The sequence below is a fragment of the Hippopotamus amphibius genome, chromosome 13 (assembly GCF_030028045.1).
Source record: "Hippopotamus amphibius kiboko isolate mHipAmp2 chromosome 13, mHipAmp2.hap2, whole genome shotgun sequence".
Classification (NCBI taxonomy): Eukaryota; Metazoa; Chordata; class Mammalia; order Artiodactyla; family Hippopotamidae; genus Hippopotamus; species Hippopotamus amphibius.
Window position 1 is genome coordinate 102,545,786 of NC_080198.1, and position 18,552 is coordinate 102,564,337.

At 68.0% G+C, this 18,552-nt stretch overlaps 2 protein-coding genes across 2 annotated transcripts in view; one reads left to right on the forward strand and one right to left on the reverse strand.

The window, feature by feature from the left end:
• POLN (DNA polymerase nu) overlaps positions 1-8,177 on the forward strand; it is a 169,196-nt gene extending 161,019 nt beyond the window's left edge. Inside the window, exons 24-26 of the mRNA XM_057704662.1 lie at positions 4,617-4,684; positions 7,042-7,103; positions 7,998-8,177. Coding sequence (XP_057560645.1) covers positions 4,617-4,684; positions 7,042-7,103; positions 7,998-8,177 — 310 coding nt within the window. The remainder of the gene's footprint in view (positions 1-4,616; positions 4,685-7,041; positions 7,104-7,997) is intronic.
• A 5,921-nt stretch (positions 8,178-14,098) lies between these two features.
• On the reverse strand, positions 14,099-18,173 carry NAT8L (N-acetyltransferase 8 like). Its single transcript, XM_057706862.1, has 3 exons — positions 17,786-18,173; positions 16,208-16,372; positions 14,099-14,466 (listed from the first exon to the last, which is right to left on the reverse strand). The coding sequence occupies exons 1-3, from the start codon at positions 18,171-18,173 to the stop codon at positions 14,099-14,101; spliced, it is 921 nt and encodes a 306-aa protein (XP_057562845.1).
• Between the last annotated feature and the right edge of the window lie 379 nt (positions 18,174-18,552).

Sequence of the window (18,552 nt, forward strand, 5' to 3'; positions counted from 1 at the left end):
CCCTGCGGTACCTGCGCCGGGGTCTGGGGTCTGGGCTGCTGGCGCTGGTTTCTGCAGCAGCTGTGGGAGCTGAGGGTCAGGAGCCGCATGGGAAGGGCTCTCCTCTCGCTGGGTCTGCCCCCTCCCCAACACGCACACGCCGCGGCCAGGCGCCTCTTCCATCCAGGGATCCTTATGGCTCCCCGACTGGGTCCTGAAACCGTGCGTCCCGCTCACGCGTGTCATTTCTGAGGGTAAACTGAGCGGGGGTGTGCGGGCCTGCACGCGTGCTCCGTCTTGGCAGGAGCCAAAAGCCAGCCGGTGGCTCTGTGTCCGCGACGTCGTTCATCTAGGAAGTCTGGTCTGTCTCCGGCTTCCGTGGGATGGGGAAGGGAAGCTGGCGTATGAGGACCTGGGGCTTTTTGGTGACAGTCCTCACCCAGGAATTCAGAAACCTGGTGGCCACCCCGTCGCCAGCACGCTGCAGTCCTCAGGAAACGCGTTTCATAACAGAGCACGTTTGTTGCATCATGCCACGCTGTGCACGTGGACTTGAGTTGTTCTCCCCGAGGGGCAGGGGAGGCCTGGGACGGGCAGACGCGGGCCACGCGTGAGCTGCTATCTGCCTGAAGCAGTGTGACTGAAATGCGTCTCGGGAGCTCCTGCACCTCGTCCAGGCGCCCCGAAGTGCCCAGCGGGTGGAGCTACAGGATCTGCCCACGAGCTGGGGCAGGAAGGCCGGGGGGCTTCTGACCCCAAGCGCTGCCGTCGCCCAGAGAGCTCCCTTGGCCTCGCACTGAGCTGTCGGCAGGTGGCCTCCCCCTCTTCCGACGTGGGACCCCCACGACAGGCCTTTCTAGGCTTCAGAACATGTCAGGCTGGAAAGAAGCTTTGGAGGCAGGTGATTCCAACACCTGCGTGTGGAGAAGGGCACCTGAGAGCACAACGCAACACGGCCGGGTTCACAGAGCTGGACCAGCGCTGGGCCTCCCTGGCTGCATGTGCCCCTTGCCTGGGCCCGTGCAGGGGACCGCAGCCTCACTGCTTCCCCGCGGGCGGCACCGCAGCCTCCCAGGATGCTCGCCTGTTCCTCTGCCGTCGTCTCCCCACACAGCCAGCCCTGCCCTCTGCCTACCTGGCCATGCAGCCGCAGCCCGAGGGCACCTGTGGCCCGGCCTGGCCCAGCAGGTGGGCTCTTGCTCTCCCGCCTCAGGAAGGGGCAGAGGAGGTGCCCAGAGCCCAGGGGAGGAGACAGGACCCGCCGGGCAGCGAGGGGCAGCCGCGAGGGACAAGTGGCAGCAGGACCTGGGCTTCCCGTGACGACAGGGCGGGCCGTGGGCGGGGCCCTGCAGCTCCTGGGCCCTGGAGGGTGGACGGAGACGAGGCCAGAGGGGCCCGCAAGCCCCACGGCGAAGGGCCTGGACCGTGGCAGCCGCCAGCTGGCGTGGACTGGAGGGAGGCGGGGCCTATGGGGGTGGGGGGCCCCACGCTGGTCCAGCAGGAAGGACACAGAGCAGCTCACAGAACCTGACCTTGAGAGTTCAGAGGGACTGCAGGGGCACAGAGACCGAGCCCCCAGGACTTGAGAAGGGCAAAAGCATGCTGACCCCTGCCCCACCCGTTCCTTGAAGTTGCCTCCAGGGCAGGGGGCCCTCGCGGCCTGGATGGCAGACGCAGGTGGACAGCCCGCGGTCTGGCCGCCGCCCTTCCCCACCACCCATCATTGACTCTTGATGCCCAGCTCCCCCCTCACCCACGTCTTGTGGCCACGGGGGTGGGCGCGTGGTCAGCGTGCAGAGAGGACCCAGTGAGCCTCGTGGCTGTGAGGATGGGCAGCCTGGGAGGCGTTCAGGCTGAGCCCCATGCACTGCGGCCTCGGGACGCTCAGCTGCGCCCTGCCCAGGTGGACGTGAGCCCTGTCACACCGCTGCCCCTGTGGTGCCGGCTGGATGTCTGTGTCCCAGGCCCTCGGGGTCCGCACCCTCCGGGCACCAGCGTGGCCATCCGCCAGCTGCCACCTGTGAGCAAGGGGCCTGTGAGAGGTGTCCTTCCTGGCGTGGCCGTCTGCGATCACCTGTGCAGGTCAGGACCACAGCATGACCGCGAGGGCGTGGGGCCTCGCCGTGTCTCTTGAGGACTGCGGCCAGACCGCGGGAGGGCCTGGGGGATCGAGCCCCAGGATGGGGCCTCCGCATACGTGTGCTCTCAGGATGCATCATCACGGCGTGCTCAGAGCTGGGGCACCTGGAAGGGTGCTGCCCCGGGCGGCCACGGACGCCGGGCCACGGACAGATGAGGGCAGGCTCTGCTGGAGTGCCCGTCCCCCTGGGAGCACGGCCGTGCGGCCTGTCAGCTCAGGACAAGGGGACGGGACGTTCTCAGCAATCAGCTTGCTTCCCAGGAAACAACGGGCCCGACCCCTGGGTTCACCTGCCCCACTCAGGCGCCTCCTGTGCATTTCCTGTGCCCCAGTTTCCAGCTGGAAAGGTGGGAACACCGCAGTCAGCTGTGAGAGTGACGTGTGAGTGACTCGCGAGTCAAGCCTATTCTTAGGCTGCTGCCACACCAGCAAGTCAGAATTTCACAATGTCATTCCAAGAAGTGTGAAAACTTCTGCTAAATCTGGGAAAAGATACAAATGCCTGTTCTGAGGTTTCTGCCCATTGGAAAACTAAGTCCCCACCAGAGGCCTTGAAGTCTGCTTAAGAAAGCAAACACCAGCCCGCAGCCTGCTCCCCGGTCTGGGTCCAGCATGCCCTGTGGACTCATTCCCCCAAGGGCGTGCCGGGCCTGGGCACAGCAGCTCAGACTCTGGGAGCTGGCCTTTCCCCCGTCATGAGGAGTCCCGCACCAGCCGCTGACTTCGGTTCGGAGGCTCAGGGCAGCAGGACGGAGGTGCCTCTGGCTCCCAGGCCCTCTTCCTTCTTGGTGCCATGGTGGGGGTGGCTGCTGCAGCAGTCACAGCGCCCTTGCAGGCAGAACGAGAAAGTAGTGGGGTGGGAGAAAGGGTAACCCCCCCACCCCCGCACACATCAGCCTTTAAAGAGGCTCCTTGGGAGTTCGCGGGTGTGCACCTCGGGTGGCTGGGAGCGCAGCCTCACCTCCAGCCCACCCAGCAGCAGAGAAGGGGGGGAGAGTGGGTCGACGTAGAGCCCTGTGCTTCTTGGCTGCAAAGTCCTGCACAGCTTCTGAAAGCGCCAGGGCAATCTGTCTCTGCACTGGGCTTGAAGAGCTGCTCGCTGCCCCTGGCTGGGACCCATCATCATGGTGACCACGGCCCGGGCCCCTCGCCCCCCCTCCCCATGCAGCCCCAGCTTCCTGGTGCCTCTGGGCCTCCAGCTTTGCCCATGCTGCCCCTGCCTGCCAGCACTGTGCCTGCTGTGGACAGGAGGTAGGTGACAGGTGTGCACAGGCGGTAAGGTGACAAGGATAGGACGTGGCCCCTTCCCTAAAAAGCAGCGTCCTGGAGACAGAGATCAGGTCACACAAAGGGCAGGGCACCCCCCAACCCCCCACGCTCACCATCCTTTCCCGAGGGCTACAGGCCCCGGCGTCTGTCCTGCGGGCCACCTGCCCCACACCTCTCCCCTCCCTGAGTGCACAGGGCGAGCCTCCTTCATCTGTCCCAAGGAGGGGCTGGTACCGGGTCTGGGGTCACAGCCCCCAGCAGGTGTCGGAAACCAACCCAGACCCCACCTTCTAAGCACGGGGCACGCCTGGCCCACGCAGGCCAGATCCTGCCAGGCCGTGTTCTGTGCGGCCAAGGCAGAGCTGCCAGGGCCTATCCCTGGGGTGCACCCCCTCCATGCCTGCCCCGGGCACACGTGCCCGCCAGCCCCTGGCACTTGAGGCCACGTTCTCGCGGGACCCCTGGCCCTCAGCAGCGCCTTTGTTGCCCCCACACCTCCTTCCACTGCAAATCCCGCCCCTGAGGCACGTGGGGACAGACACCACTCAAGGGGAGGCCTGAGGGGCTCTGAGAAGTGGGGCACTGAGTCCAGACCCGCCCAGCGGAGGGGCTGGAGTGAGTGCAGACCCCTCCTCTGGGGCTCAGCCCTGGGCCCAGAGCCAGGCGGGGGGGGGGGGGGGGGCGTGGTGGCAGGGGCAGGACGTAGCCAGGAGGGCCGCCGCGAGGGACCAGGCTGTGGGCCAGGATCTGGGAGCAGGGACATGCGGGGGTCTTGTGCCTGCACCGTGGCCTCGACGAGAGGTCAGTCCCTGTCAGGGTCCCCCCCCACGACAGTCCGAGGGGGGCTTTTCTTCCTCAACATGCTCAGCCCCACGGTGTCCGCGTCAGGTCCCGCGTGGTGGTGGCAGTGGGGGGGGAGGGGCGGTTTGCCTGCGCCCTTGTCCTTGGCCCTCTGCCTTCAGTCACGTCACGTCTAACCTGTGTTCTCCTCCTGGAGGCTGTCCTGGTGACCGTGCCGTGACCCCCGCCCTCCAGCCCCTGCCTGGGTCCTTCCACTCCCCACGGAGCCACGTCCTCACGGGCACCTTGAACCAAAGCCTTGGCGGACTGGCCAGCACCCTGCAGCGCCCACATGCCCCCCACGCCGGCTGACACACCCCTTGGCGCGAGCAGGCACGGGTGCAGCAGGCCCGCGCACCAGGGCGCCCCCTTCCTGTGTGTCTTGCAGGCTGGTTGCCCAGATCCACGATGAGCTGCTCTTCGAAGTGGAGGCGTCGCAGGTCCCTGAGTTCGCAGGTGAGCTCTGAGTTGCCAGGGTTGCTCCTATTTCACGAACGGTTATAGCATCTCCCCTGGGGGCTCACAGCCCCCTCCCTGCCCCCTGCTGTGTGTCGCCTGCAGAAGGGCCAACCTGGTTTTGGGGCCCTTGAGCGGTCTGGGCGGCCACTTGCTAGCCAGCAGCCCTCAGGGAACACCAAGTGCCCTACTGGGGGCCCCTGCCTCAGCCACAGGGGCCTCAGAAAGAAGGGGGCCGCACTGGGACCCCCAGGCTGGTAGGAGCCAGGCGGCGGGGCCCGCAGCAGGGTTAGTGCCAGGGTCTCGAGGTGGCCCAAGGCCACAGGCTCAGCACAGACTCCAAGCCTGGGCCCCTCCATGCCCTCTCTGACGCCGCACCACCGGCTGTCAGCCCTCAAGGGTTCTTTGACGCTAGAGACTACCTGTCCCCTGACTCAGTCCTCAGGGAGGGGAGGACCTCCTCCCCTGACACAACCACGACTGCAGGGGGTGGGGGCCTCTCTTCTGCCTCTCGGCTGAGAACAGGAGCCATAGGGCCCTGGCTCCTCTATGCCCTGGCAGGGTCTGTGGGGGAGCTGGCCAGAGGATGGAGGAAGCCCGAGAGTGGGCATTAGGGCTGGATGCCAGCCTCCGGACCAGCTCCCAAGTGACAGCTGGCCGAGCCCTCCCCCCCCCCCCCCCACCCCTAGAGACCTGCCCTGTAAGATGGTGAAACTCCTATCCTCAGCGCCAAGGCCTCCACGGGCCTCCATCTTACAGTGGGAAAGCAAACCCACACCAGTCCCCATCCGACGCGGGACCCCTTCCTCCACGGGGCCCCATCCGACAGGGGTCTTATCCTACAAGGGTCCATCCTATACGGGGCCCCATCCTATATGGGGCCCGTTTCTACACAGGACCCCATCCAACTTGAGGTCTTTATCCTACACGGGTCCCATCCTACAGGGGACCCCATCCTACACAGGGCCCCATGCTACACAGGACCCCGTCCTACGTGGGATCCCATCCTACATCGTGGCCGTGTCATTTGAAATCTTTTTGGAAGTAATGGGTCTGAAGGAAACCATTTGATGGCAATGACATGCGCTCAGCTGCTGGTTAAACAGGAAAGAAAAAGTTCCAAATCTGGAGGGAGCCATCTTAGAAACAGCCCGTTCCCACTCATCCTGGGGTAATCGCCGACCACCACAGGCAGGCATTGAGGCTCGCTCCCCATGTCTCCCTGAGGGATGCAGGGGCCTCCAGCCACCGGCCAGCCCTCAGGAGGCACCACATGGCGCTGTGCTCAGAGAGCTCTGGGGTCATGACCCAGCCAGGGTCCTGGAGACAGGTGAACCCAGTGTGGGCCGGGCTGGCAGCCGTCTCTGATCTGCTGGGTGGTCAAGACACACCTGCTGGCGGCCCACAGGGCAGACTCCAGGCCGAGGCTCCGTGGCCTCCAGGCCCTGGGACCCAGCCCTCACGGGCCGAACGGTACAGGCTAGGAGTGTGGGTGACCCCAGGGAGAGCCCTGGGCGAAAGCCAGCTCTGCTCAATCGCCACGGCCCCTCTGCACAGTGGTTACATAGGGTCCGTCATTCGGGCAGTCACACAATGGAGGGGACACACGGGAGGACTGGTGGTGTCTGCACACCCGGTGAGGGGGGCCAGGGTCCTGACTCCTCCCATCAGAGGCACCCGGACACCCCTGCAGCTCCCCTGGGAGGCCGGGCCCGCTTCAGGGCCTCACCCAGGAGCTGCAGCAAGCGGCTCCCCACTCCCCACCACACCCGTGTCCCTCCGCAAGCACAGAGAGGGTCGCGAGGCCTTCGGGCAGCCGCTGGCCCTGCTCTGGGCACCCCGGGACCAGCGCCCCCGGAAGTCAGCCAGGGAACCCACGGAGGACAGAGGGCAAGGCAGCATCTGCCCGTTCACATAACTTACGGTGAAACAAATTATTCACTTATCCAAGGGGCAAAAGGGTTTGCAGCAAATTCTGAGAAACACTGAGCAAGCCGGCACCCCCTGCCGGGCTGCCCCCTCTCCCAGGCCCCAGCCCCAGTGCCACGGGGTTGTCCTCGTGGCTTCTCGCGCCCGTGACACGTCACAGGGGTTTCGGCGGGGGCGCTGGGCTGGATTGCCAGGCCGCCTGGGGGGCAGGGTGGGGGGTGTGCGGCAGCAGGGGAGCATGTGAGCTGGGCTGCAGCACCCTTCAGGGCGCCTTCCAGCACCGGCTGTGGGCGCAGCCCGTTGAGCTGGGGCCAGGTAAGGAGCACGGGGGGCTTCCAGGGCAACGGGGCTGGGGTGGGCCCGGCACCCTCCCAGCTCCAGCTCTGCCAGGCCAGCTCAGGCTGCCCTGGGTCTTGCCTTTGTCCCAGCGCTCGTCCGGGGCGCCATGGAGGCCCTGCAGCGTGTGCCAGCGCTGGAGCTGCAGCTGCAGGTGAGGCGCGGGGTGGGCGCAGGGGCCCCTCAACCCTGCCGGGCCGGGGGGGGACGTCATCAGCCCCGCCCCACCGCCACCCCCCTCTGCCCCGGGCCGCCCTCACGGGCCCCCGATGCCCCGGGACATGCCCGGCCAGTCCCAGCCCGACGGCTGCTGGCAACTCTGAGGGGCTCCGGGTCCCCACCGGGAAGGCCTTCGGGTCCCGGCTCCCCCAGGGCGGTGGGGAAGGTGGAGGGACAACCAGGAGGCAGAGTCCTTGAAGCCTTGCGGAACGCCTCCCCCAGCAGGGTCCACAGGCAGGAAAGGACGGCTCCCCTGTCCATCCCACGGCCCCTCTCTCCTCCCTCGCGCGGGAGCCGCCGTGCTCTGCGCCCCTGGGGCCCTGCACCCATCCCGCCTCGCCCTGTGGGCCCAGCCAGGGACGGGAACTCCTGCGGCAGGTGGAGACGTGGGGGCCGCAGGGTCCCAGGAAGCCCCGCTTCACCCTACCAGCAGCCTTGCAGGTGGCAGGGGCGGCAGCTGTGGGCGGCCCCCACCCTCCTGTCTAGAGGGAGCTGTCGAGCCACGGTCAAGGGCCCCTCTGATCCCCCCCGGGGGACCACACCTCCCCCCCCCCCCCCCCAGAAGCCAGCTGGACCAAACCCCGACAGGCCTCCTTGCTGCACAGAGGCCCTGGCAGGTGAGGGGCTCAGCCAAGGTGGAGGCGTCATGACCGGGTGCGTGTGCCGTGATCCGGTTTGCCTGTTGCTGCGTGTGCACGCGCATGTCTGTCCGTAGCCTGAGCCGCTGTGGCCGGGTTCCATCGTGTGTCTTTGAGCAAGTGGCTGCCTGCGTGGGAGCCTGGGATGTGGGCAGGAAGGCCAGGCACTCACCTCTGGCCGCCACCTGCAGGTGCCCCTGAAGGTGAGCCTGAGTGTCGGCCGCTCGTGGGGACACCTGGCGCCACTGCAGGAGGCCCCGGGCCCCCGGCTCCACCAACGTCCTGCCGAGTCTCCAAGCAGCCCTCGGCCACCGCGGGTCCCTGCGTGCCTACCCCGGTGTGTGCATTTTTCACCTTCATTTGGTCTGTAGCCCCAGGCAGCAGCGGAGAAGAGAGCTGGTTTCCACCAGCCTGCTGTGTGGCCTTCCCCAAGGTCAAGTCGAGCACGTAGTATGCAGCTGGGGCCACCTTCCCCCTCCGGCTGCGGGGGCTGAGTCACCCCTGGAGTAAATGCCTCTTGTGAAGCTGTCCTCGGCCCTGTCCGTGTGAATTCTTCCCGTGGCGAGAAACACCACGTCCGCAGCTCTCAGCCGCTCGGCCACAGCCAGGGTGAGCGCCCGAGTCGGGAGTGGCCCAGCCTGGCTTCCCCGAGGCTGACAGCGGCTCACCACCTTGCGGGCGCCGGGGAGCTGCCAGCAGCCTGGCTCCCACAGCCTCCCGGGCCAGGGCGGCCACGTACTGGCTGGAGAACTCAGGCTGACCGTCCTGAGGGCCAGAGGGGCCTGTGCACGGGTGCTCGCCGGCCAGGTGTCGGGCCTTCTGCAAGCCGAGGGCGGGCCCGGCCCGTGCACCGCAGAGCCTCCCAGCAGCCTGCGACACAGGTGCCCGCCCCCCGGCACCGCAGGGACACAGGCACAGGGAGGTCGCCTCACCAGCACAGGTGCCCCACTGCTCTGCTGCCTGCCTCCCCGGGGGCCCTGCTTCCAGAGCACCCCCGTGCCCGCATCCTGTCCGGGTCCAGGCTCTGCATGCCACCCGCCCAGCAGGGCGCGGCGCCCACGCAGGGCAGGGGGAGCACGTGGATGGGCCGCATGCAGCTGGGCCGGGCCGGCTCTGCTCCTGCTCCACGGCGGCTGGAGCCACGGGGCCGGGCCTCGTCGTCTCTCGGTGACGTGGGTCGTCACAGCTCATCGTGCCCAGGCCCGTTTTACTCATGGCTTCGAGATTTTGTCACTGGTCTCATGGGGTGTGCAGGGTCCAGATGGCCAGGCCTGACCACCGTGATGGAACATTCCAGAACCTGGAGAGCTGCTGGGCCCCTCCACGCCACCGCCTCTGTTGTGTGTCGGAGTGGCAGCCTGTCTTCATGCTCTGTCACCTCAGAGGCGAGGCCACTGGTGGGCTTCACACAGGCATCTTGCTCAAACAACAAGCCTCCCAGGACATCCCTGGGCCAGCCTGGGCCACCGCGTGCCTCGCGGGGGGAAGCCACGTGCGGCAGGCAGGGCCCAGAGCATCCCACGCCAGCCTGCGGCTGGTTTCAACTTAGCCCACCCGTGAGAAGGGAGCAGTGGGGCGGACCCTGCAAGGACGTTCCCTCCCACCCGGAAGCCAGGCCAGGGCAGGAGAGCGGCCAGAGGAGGGCCTGCAGCGGACAGCCGGGCTGCAGAGCCCCTGGATGTAGCTGGGTGTGTGTCCACCCTGAATCTCAATGTCCCTGCCCCACCTCTGCTCCCTGCTCTCCCGCCTGGCGCCCCAACCCCATCACACTCCCTTCCTACAGACGCGGGGGTCTCACTGCCCCTCCCACCTGGATCCCACCCCTCACACCCCCCCTCAGAGCCCACCCACTCCAAGGAGGTGTCAGACAGACAGGCAGACCCCCAGCCTGCAGGAGAGCCGGCTGGGGCTGCTGACACAGGAAGGGGGCCTCAGCCCACGGCCCCCCGGGCGCCTGCTCCAGCCTCTGGAGGAAGAGCCCAGCGCCTCCTGGAAGGCAGCCCTGCCGGGCCCGGCGTCGCACGGAGGTCACCACAGGAAAGCACGGAGCCTGGTTCCATCAACTCCGGTTTTATTGAAAAACAGCAGCACTGGGGCTGGGCGGGCAGAGGGAGGCTGCTCCCGGCCCCCCGCTGCTCACACTCGGGAGGAAGCCTGGGCCCCACCCCAGCCCTGCAGCCTGTCTCCCCTGCGCTCAGCCCACTGCCCCCCGGGCCCGCTCGGGGGCCATTTGGCACATCCTGGATGTCAGGACAGCCGCTGCAGTCCTCAGCTCACACACGGGAAACACGGGAAGTGAAACCGGCCACCATGACCCGTCCTGGGCTCTGCCCGCCTCAGGACACCCCGTCCACGGCAGCTGTGGTCAAACAGCCTGGCCCAGGGGACTCCACGTCACCAAATCTGATCTAGGCCACCCTCCCCACATGGCCAGAGAGCTGGGCAAAAGCTTCCCCGGTCACCCCCTCACACGGGCCCGTCCAGCACCTTCGGTCAGGGAGGAGGGAGCCCTAGATCCAAGGTCCACTGGGTCTGGAGAAGGAGCGTGGACGAGGCCTCAGGCCAGCCCACCCCTGCAAGCACCTCCCGGCCTCCCCCTCCCAGGCTGGAGCGGGGGCCCTCCCTGCACACACGCACACACCCAGAGGCACACACAGGCACACCCCTTTTCCAAAATGGCCAATTATTGCTGTTAAACCACATCCAACAACGGTAGGTCGGGGCTCCCCCTCCCCCATGCCAGGCCCTGGGCCCCCGCCTGTCAGTGGACCTCACGCCCCCACGGGAAGCCTGTTGTCGGCACCAGGGAGCAAACAGAGTCCAGGATCTGCCCCGCACCCAGCCCGAACCCCAAAAGCCTCGGCCAAAGGGCCAGCAACACAGGTACATGGGCCCACGGCCAAAATGATTCACAGAAGCGGCTTCACACAGACACAGGAGCAGCAGGAACAGGCAGGACGCAGCCAGGGAGAGGCAGCGGGCTCCCGAGGCCTGGGGGCCCCGTCCAGCCACCCCCCAGACGCTGGCAGCAAGGTGGCCCCGGGGGTGGCCCGAAGGTAGGCAGAGACCTGCACCCACGTCGTCCACATGCCTCCCAGAGGCCAGAGCCAGGCCCCGTGGCCCAGGGAGCCTCCCAAGCGCTTGTCAGACCCTGGAAGGGGCCACGTGAGGAGTGCCCCCCTGCCCCACCAAGGGCTGTCTCTGAGGAAGGACACCAAGAGCAGGATGGGGGCCGCCCCAGGGCCACGTGGCCTCCCAGCCCAGGCCTTCTGCCCTCGTCCCTCCGCCCCCACCCCACCCGAGGGCAGTGGGGGGAGGCCAGGCCAGACACGATGGAGGTACCACCTGGCTGGCCTCTACACACGCACACCACCCACCCTCACGGGCCAGCTGTCTGCAGAGCCCACAGCTGGGCAGGGGGAGCTACCCAGGGAGGGCCCCCCAGCCACATGCCAGGACCCGGGTGGCACTCAGCCACCTAGAGGCGCTGGAGGCTTCGGCTGCCCGGACGTGCCCACCGGCCCTGTGGTCCAGGCTCAACTGATAGAGACACCCTGCACGCGCTGCCTGCCACTTTCCGCGCCAGGAGCAGAAGCCTCTAAACACAGAAGCCCTGCGAGGCCAGCCCCGGAGGCACGGGTGCCCAGCCCAGGGTTGGCTTTCTGGCTGGGGGAGGCCAGGAGCCAGCGGGGATGGGAGGGGGCCCAGGGCCACCCCACACAGAGACACTGCCCAGACACATCCCTGGGCAGGACCCCAGCAGGACGCTTCACAGAGGTAGAAGAAGTCACATCAGAATTTCTACAAAGGTATAAAACTCACATCTCAGTGCATGTTTGTGGAGCTGTCCGCTCCCAGGCTGGGGGAAGGATGGGAGCCCTGCCCCCACGGTCCTCAGGAGCCCACGAGCCACACGCTGGCCAGGCAGGCGTCCTGACCTGGGCACACAGGTGCCTCTGCCCACCTCAGAGGCCAGGCAGCAGCTGGCCAGCAGAGTTCTGGACACGCAGCCACCCTGCCACACCCTCCTGGCAGCAACTAAAGGGCATAAGGGAAGGTCGAGAGCCCCGCCAGCACCCACCCCTCTCTGGGCCGCTGACTGGCGGGGAGGGGGCGCAGCATGAACAGACACCGGCAGGACGGGAGGGGCCACATCACTGCCAGGAACGACACCAGCGAGGTGCTGGGGTCAATGCCAACAGGTGTGGGCAGCCCCAGGGCCCCTACCCATGTGCCCCACACCAGGGACGGGAGGCCTAAAGGCACAGGATCAGAGGAGGCTGGAGGCGTCCCAGTGCCACCACCTGACACCTGACAAGACACAGACCTCATGGGCCCCCACCTGCCCAGGCCTCAGGCCAGCCGCAGCCCCGACTCGCCCCATGCCAACGAAGGCCACCCCAGGCCGACACTGAACCAAACAAAAAGAGGAAAAAGGCACAACTGTTTGTTTTCCATTTTGCTAAAACACTTTACGTCTGTCTGTATAATCCAGATTAACAAAATCTGAGAGCTGCAAGAAAATAGGGTGCCGATTTCTGTACAGTCTACAAAACTCCCATCCCCGAGCGGGGACCGGGCCACCAGGGAGAATGTACAGGGGAGCGTGGGGTCTGTACAAGGTTCTGCAACTGTCTCAGTTGCCAACAGCACAAAAGGCCCCTCAGGAAACTAGGCTTGTTCTGTTCATTTGCTTATTTCCAAAGCGCCCTTTAAGGACACTCCCTCCAGGGTCCCCCATGTGGGACCCAGCTCAGTGGCCCTCGAAGCCTGCCACTTCCCCTCCCCCAAACCCCCAAATCAGGGGGTCTTCGTGGGCATCTATGGTCCTCCTACCACCAGGCCAGGTACAGGCTTACAGCTGGATGTGCGGGCATGCCAACCGCCACCTTCCTCTCCCCTCTGGGCCACCCCTGCACCCACAAGCCCCTGCCTGTGACCTCAGGAAGGAGAGGGTAGGGGTACAGGTGGTCCCCCAGAGCGCATGGTGACCCCGCTTGCCCCTCCCGAGTGCCGTGGCCCAGCTCCGGCACTGGGAGGCTGTGGGGCACTTGCTCCCATCGTGCCCTCTGTCCTGCAGCACAAGGGCTCGGCAGGGTGGCCCGGAGACTCCTCGCAAACCAGGAGTGCTCTTTGGGGGGAAATCATGGTAAATCAGGGTCTCCCTCCAGGCTCCGAACTGAAACCCTCCACCTACCCGGCCACCCACCCCCACCAAACGGGGCCAGAGACAGTGCATGTTCTAGACCACACAGGAGTGTGTGTGCATGTCAAGGTATCAACTACCGTTTGTCCCAAGAACTAAAGTCATGCAGAGTGCTATTCTGTCTAAATAACTTATTAAAAAATAGGTTGGCTTCAGGCTGGGAGAAGCTGTGGGCTCGCGGTGCAGGCAGCAGCCTGGGTTGGTAAGATTCACAGGACAGAGCCCGTCAGCCGCGAGGCAGGAGGTCCTCAGGGAGATCTGGGAGACACCACCGCGATCAAGCTGGCACTGGGGGAGAGGTGACCCCACGGCCGCCCCCCACCCTGCTCTCCTGAAGGGCCCTGACCACAGCTGTGCCACACATTACCATGGGAAACACAGCTGGATGATAACACCAATCAGCAAAGCCGGGCAGAGGAGGAGCGGGTGCCACAAGGAGAGAAAGACGATCCGACGTCAGAGCAAAGCTCGACCGCGTGAAGCAAGGGGCAAGGTGGACACTCGGGCCTCCCAGAAAGGCCGGGCTGGGGCCGGGAGGCTGCGGGCATGCAGCATGCTGCAGCCAGCCCTCAGCAAGCACAGAGCAAAGCGGGCCCGCGGCCAGCTCGGCGCCCGTGGGCAGTGGCCGGCCAGTGCCGCAGGCCATGCCTGCTGGGGACGGATGGCTGAGCCACTGCCTGGCCGCTGGCCAGGGGTCTGCTGGGGGGGGGGCCTCACTGCAGAGGCTCTGTGCTCGGTGGGCAAGGCTGGGCCCTCCCCCAGCTCGGGGGTGGGCCGGAAGAGGCCCCTCGCGCCAGGGCCGGGCAGCTGCGTGGGCTCACGGGGGCCCGCGCTGTGCCTCTTCCGGGTGTGGCCCCAGGAGACTGGGGAGGGCGGGGGGCGTGGCTGGGAGCAACCCGCTCCCCGGGGGTCACAGATGAGCAACGGCCCCGCACCCCCGAGAACCAGCCAGAGGACCGGGTGGTGTCGAGAGAGGAGAAACCCAACACAAACGCCAAGGTGAGCGTCTGAAAGCGGCCCGGGCGGCGGGCGGGCGGGCACAGGTGGGCGGGGCGGTGGGCGGGGCGGCGGGCGGGCGGGCGGCGGTCACTCCTCGCGCAGCTGCAGGCGGTAGCGGTGGTAGCGGACCTGGAAGAAGAGGCGCTCGCCCAGCGACAGCGTCATGCCGGGCATCACGTGGCGGTCGCTGGAGCCCACGTGTCTGAAGCCCAGCGACTCGTAGAGCCTGTGGGCGGCCACCTTGACGGCCGTCGTGCCCAGCACCACCGCGGAGTAGTTGTGCACCAGGGCGAACTCCAGCACCTTGCGGCCCAGCGCCTTGGCGATGCCCTTGCCGCGGAAGCGTGAGTCCACGGACATGCGCAGCAGCTCCACCGTGTTGTCCGCCGTGTGGGCCCGCGCCGCCACGATGCCCACCACGTTGCCGTCCAGCACGGCCACCCAGAAGCAGGAGCCTGCGGGGAACGCGGCAGTCAGGGCCACCGGCACGATGGCAGGACAAGCGCCCCGGGGAGCCCTCCGGGCAGAGGGCGTCCGACCTGCCTGCCGCCCGCAGCCGCCCTGGGCCACTCTGCCCCTGGGCCACTCTGCCCCTGGGCCTGAGGCTGCACAGCGAGCCCTGTGGTCAGGTCAGCCGTCCCCACGCCCCCACCCAGACCAATCACCACCCCAGGCAGGGAAGGAGGGGGAGGGGAGGACTTCAGGGGGACAAGAGGAGCAAGAGGGGTGAAGACCAGAGGGGGGGAGGCCTGCAGGGCACAGGCCACGGGGGGAGCCGTCTCCTCTGGCGACCCAAGGCCCAGGGGCGACGCGAGGCAAGGTGGGGGGAACGCCTGCTCCGAGGGGCCCGGCCGGCACACACCCCACCCATGGCCACGCCCGCCTCTGCCGCCATGTCCTCCTGCCAACCACCCCCCACAGCCCTCCCACCCCAGCCTCCCCCCTGCAGTGGCCAAACCCTCCCCCTGAAGCGTCTTCACCTGACCCCCGCCTGGAAGACACGCTTCACTCCTCCGCCCGGTGCCTGGGGGTCCCCCGCTGCCTCATCTGCCAACACGCCCCTCATCGGCCTGTCCACTCCACCAGGGCGTCTCCTGTCTCCTTCACCGCCAAACCCGGAGACTGAGACCAGCCACGTGGCCAGAGCTCGGGAATGAGCGGCGTGCCCCTCCATCAGCTGACCCGCCCGCTGTCCAGGAGTTCGGGCTCTCCCCACCTGCCCAGGCCCAGGTCAGAGGGCAGCACAGTGCCTACCCCGGCCTCAGTTTCCCCACTGCAGGAGCAGCTCCGGAGTCCAGCATGGCCCCGTCGGCCACTGCCCAGCCTCTCTGCTCCTGAGGGACCTTCCTGCAGACCCACCCCCCCATCTCACACCCCAGGACACTGCACCCCAGAGAGGGCAGGGCCACACAGGGCCCCATCCCCTCTTCTGCTCCTGCTGCCCGGGCTTTGGCGCCATGTGGGGCTCACGCTTCTGCCCCCTCCCGTCCTGGATGGAGCCCGGCTGAAGCCAGAGCTCCACAGAGGCTGATAAGGGGCTTTGTTTGGGCTCAGGAAAGGGTCAAGGAGAACCAAAGGTGCCCAAGGCCAGCCAGGCAGCTTCGGGGCGGGGAAAGGACCAGCCAGCACAGCACAGAGCTGGCCGCACCAGGGCACGTCACCCTTGCTCCCGGATGCCCTGCATCTCCTGTCCCCCGCTGCCTCCCCCAACACTCACCAGGACCCTGCCAGACCCTAACCAACCATCAGGCCCACTCTGTCTCCCCTCGTCAGGGACCTTCCTACACCTGGGAGACCCTCACACCCGAGATCCAGAGAGGTGAGAAAGACCTCCCTTCCCTTCATTAAACGCCAGGGTAGCACGAAGAGCAGGGCTGGGACACCATGGCCCAGGGCCAGCTCAGGCCACTCAGCACCCTGCCCTCAGAGGACACAAGACGGAAGCCCAGCGATACTCAGGGAAGAGAACCTAGTCCTGCCAACCCCAGCCCCTGCCAGTCTGCAGCACCCCAACCCGCGGCCAGAGCCCTCGGTCTCCCACAAGGCTCATGTCATGGGGGTGCCGCAGCCCAGGCCTTGGCCCCAGGCCTGCCCCGAGGTTGCTGGGGCGGGGGCGGTTCTGCCAGGAGGAAGGGCTGGGGAGGAAGGCAGGAGGGGGAAGGGGAAGGAGAAGGCCAGAGACGCCGGGAGACTCACCCGGGGGCTTCATGTAGTACTGCTCGATGTCGGCCATGTCGGTGTGCAGCGCGCAGTCCAGGTAGGCGAGGACCACCTTCCGGCTGTAGTAATAGCGCAGGCCCAGCAGCCCCGCGGGCACCAGGCACGTGAGCAGCAGCGAGCGGGTCAGGGCGAAACAGAGCGCTGCGGGAGAGGAGGCCCACGTGAGCGGCCGGTGGGCAGAGCCTGCGGGGAGAGCCCCGCAGACCAGGGCGGCGGAGACGGGCCCCGACACCAGGACCCCGGCCACACGCGTCACACGGCGCAGCCGCGCCCGGCAGATAAGCGGGTGAGGGACACGCGCAGAGCAGAGACCGAGCCTCGTACAGCAGGCCTGCTCCCTCTGGGAGAGCAGAGAACGTGACAGTGGCTGCTTCCACTTTTCCCTGTTATCAAACTTCTCCCCGTGAGGACGTGCTACCTTTATAACCTGACATCACAGGATTTCTACGTGTCCTGAGCGCAGCAATGGCCTCTGGGCGCGCCGCCCCCAATGGCTGGAGGGCACAGCCCCCGGCGGGGCTACTGAGAGGTGGCCTCTGCCCATCGCCCCGGCCCCCTAACTGGGCAAGAGGCTTTGTGCACATCCTGGCCCACACCATGCTGGAGGGAAGCCAAAGAGCTGCCCCGCCAGGCGCCTGCAGGCCGGCCCCCCTTGGGAAGCGGGGGTCCCACCTTCCAGCAGGAGGGCCCCAGCCAAGAGCGGCCCCCCACCCCGGGCCAGCCCCCGGGTGTTGTGAGGACAGGGACCAGGGAGCAAGGGCGAAACTGCTTCCAGCCTAGGCTGCGGGAGGCAGACGTGCCTGCAGTGAACGTGCCTCTGCTGCGTGACCTTGGGAAAGTACCCCTCCCCCCCAGCCTCAGGCTCCTCATCTATGAAATGGGGAGAACCACCCGCAGCAGAGTCTCAAGGGGCAAAGCCCCAAAGCCCCTGCGGGGGCCAGCCGGCTTGAAGGCCCACCGCCCCCTCGTTCTGCCTCCTCGGCGCACACCCTCCCCCGGCACCCTGGGGAGCTGGCTGTCTTCCCCCCATAAATTAGCACTTGGAGCCGCCGAGGCAGCCTCCCCCGCCCCGCGGATTATATATAGTTACACGCGCCAGGCGCGGGGCCTCGGCAGCGGGCGCTACCTGCCGTCACCCCGCCCCCCTCCCCCCCCCGCATGACCGCGGAGGGGACGCAGGTGGCGACCCCAGGTCTCCCCCGCCCGCAGCCCCCGCACCCGGCCCGCACGGGTTCCCACGTCCCCGCCGGGCGCGCCTCGGCCGGCATCCCGGGCCGGCCCCGGCGCTGGGGGCCACCTCGCCCCGGGCCGCCGCGGCACGCGCGGGTGCGTGTCCGCGCGCGTGCGAGGCGGAGGCCGGGGGAGGCCGGGGGAAGCCGGGGTCCGCCTCCCTCCCAGGACGAGGCCCCGGCCCGACCCCGAGGCGGGGGCGAGCGGGCCGGAGGGAGCCCCGCGCGCGTCCCCAGAAGACCGGGCGGCCGCGGACGACGGCAGGCGGGGGTGCGCCCGGGCGGCCCGGGCCCCGCCGTCCCCGCGGGGTCCCCGCGCACTGACCGGCTAGCAGGGCGTAGAGCAGCTGCGTGCGCGGGTGGTGCCGCAGGCCGCGGAAGGCCGTGTTGGGGATGCGCTCCATGATGCCGTCGTAGAAGATGCGGCGCGCCGCCTCCTGCTCCGCCGCGCGGAACTCGCGGATGTGCACGCCGCGCCCCCCCGGCGGCTCCGCGCCCCCCGCGCCGGCGAGGGGCTGGGGGCCCGGCGGGGGCGCGGGCGGGGGCGCGGCGGGGGCGGCGGCCGGCCCGGGCGCGGCGGGCAGCGGGGGCCACATGGCGCCGGCGGCGGCGGCGGCGAGCAGCGCGTCCTTCTTGGCCCCCGGCAGCGCCCCATGGTCCTCGGCGGCCACGATCTTCGTCTCGCAGACCATGTCGGGAGACCCACAATGCATGCACCCGGCCGGGCGGCGCAGCGCGGGGACGCGGGCCGGGCGGCGGGCGGGCTCAGCCCGGGCCCAGGGCAAGGGCGCGGCGCCCTCGGACCCGCGGCGGCGGCGGCTCGGGCGGCGGCGCGGCGGCGGCTCAGGCGCGCGGGGCGGAGGCGGAGGCGGCGGGCGGCCGGGGCGCGCGCAGGGAGCTGCGCCGCATTTTGGAGAAGTATTTATAATGCGGCGGCGCCGGTGCAGTCGCGGCGCCCGGGGTCCCGCAGGGTCCTAGCGTCCACTGCATTGGCTGCCGAGGGTCACCATGTGATCTCGAGGGTGGGAGCAGACGCCGCCCCCGCGCCCGCCCGAGGGCACGCCGGCCGGGGGCGGCGCGGGCGGCCCGGGG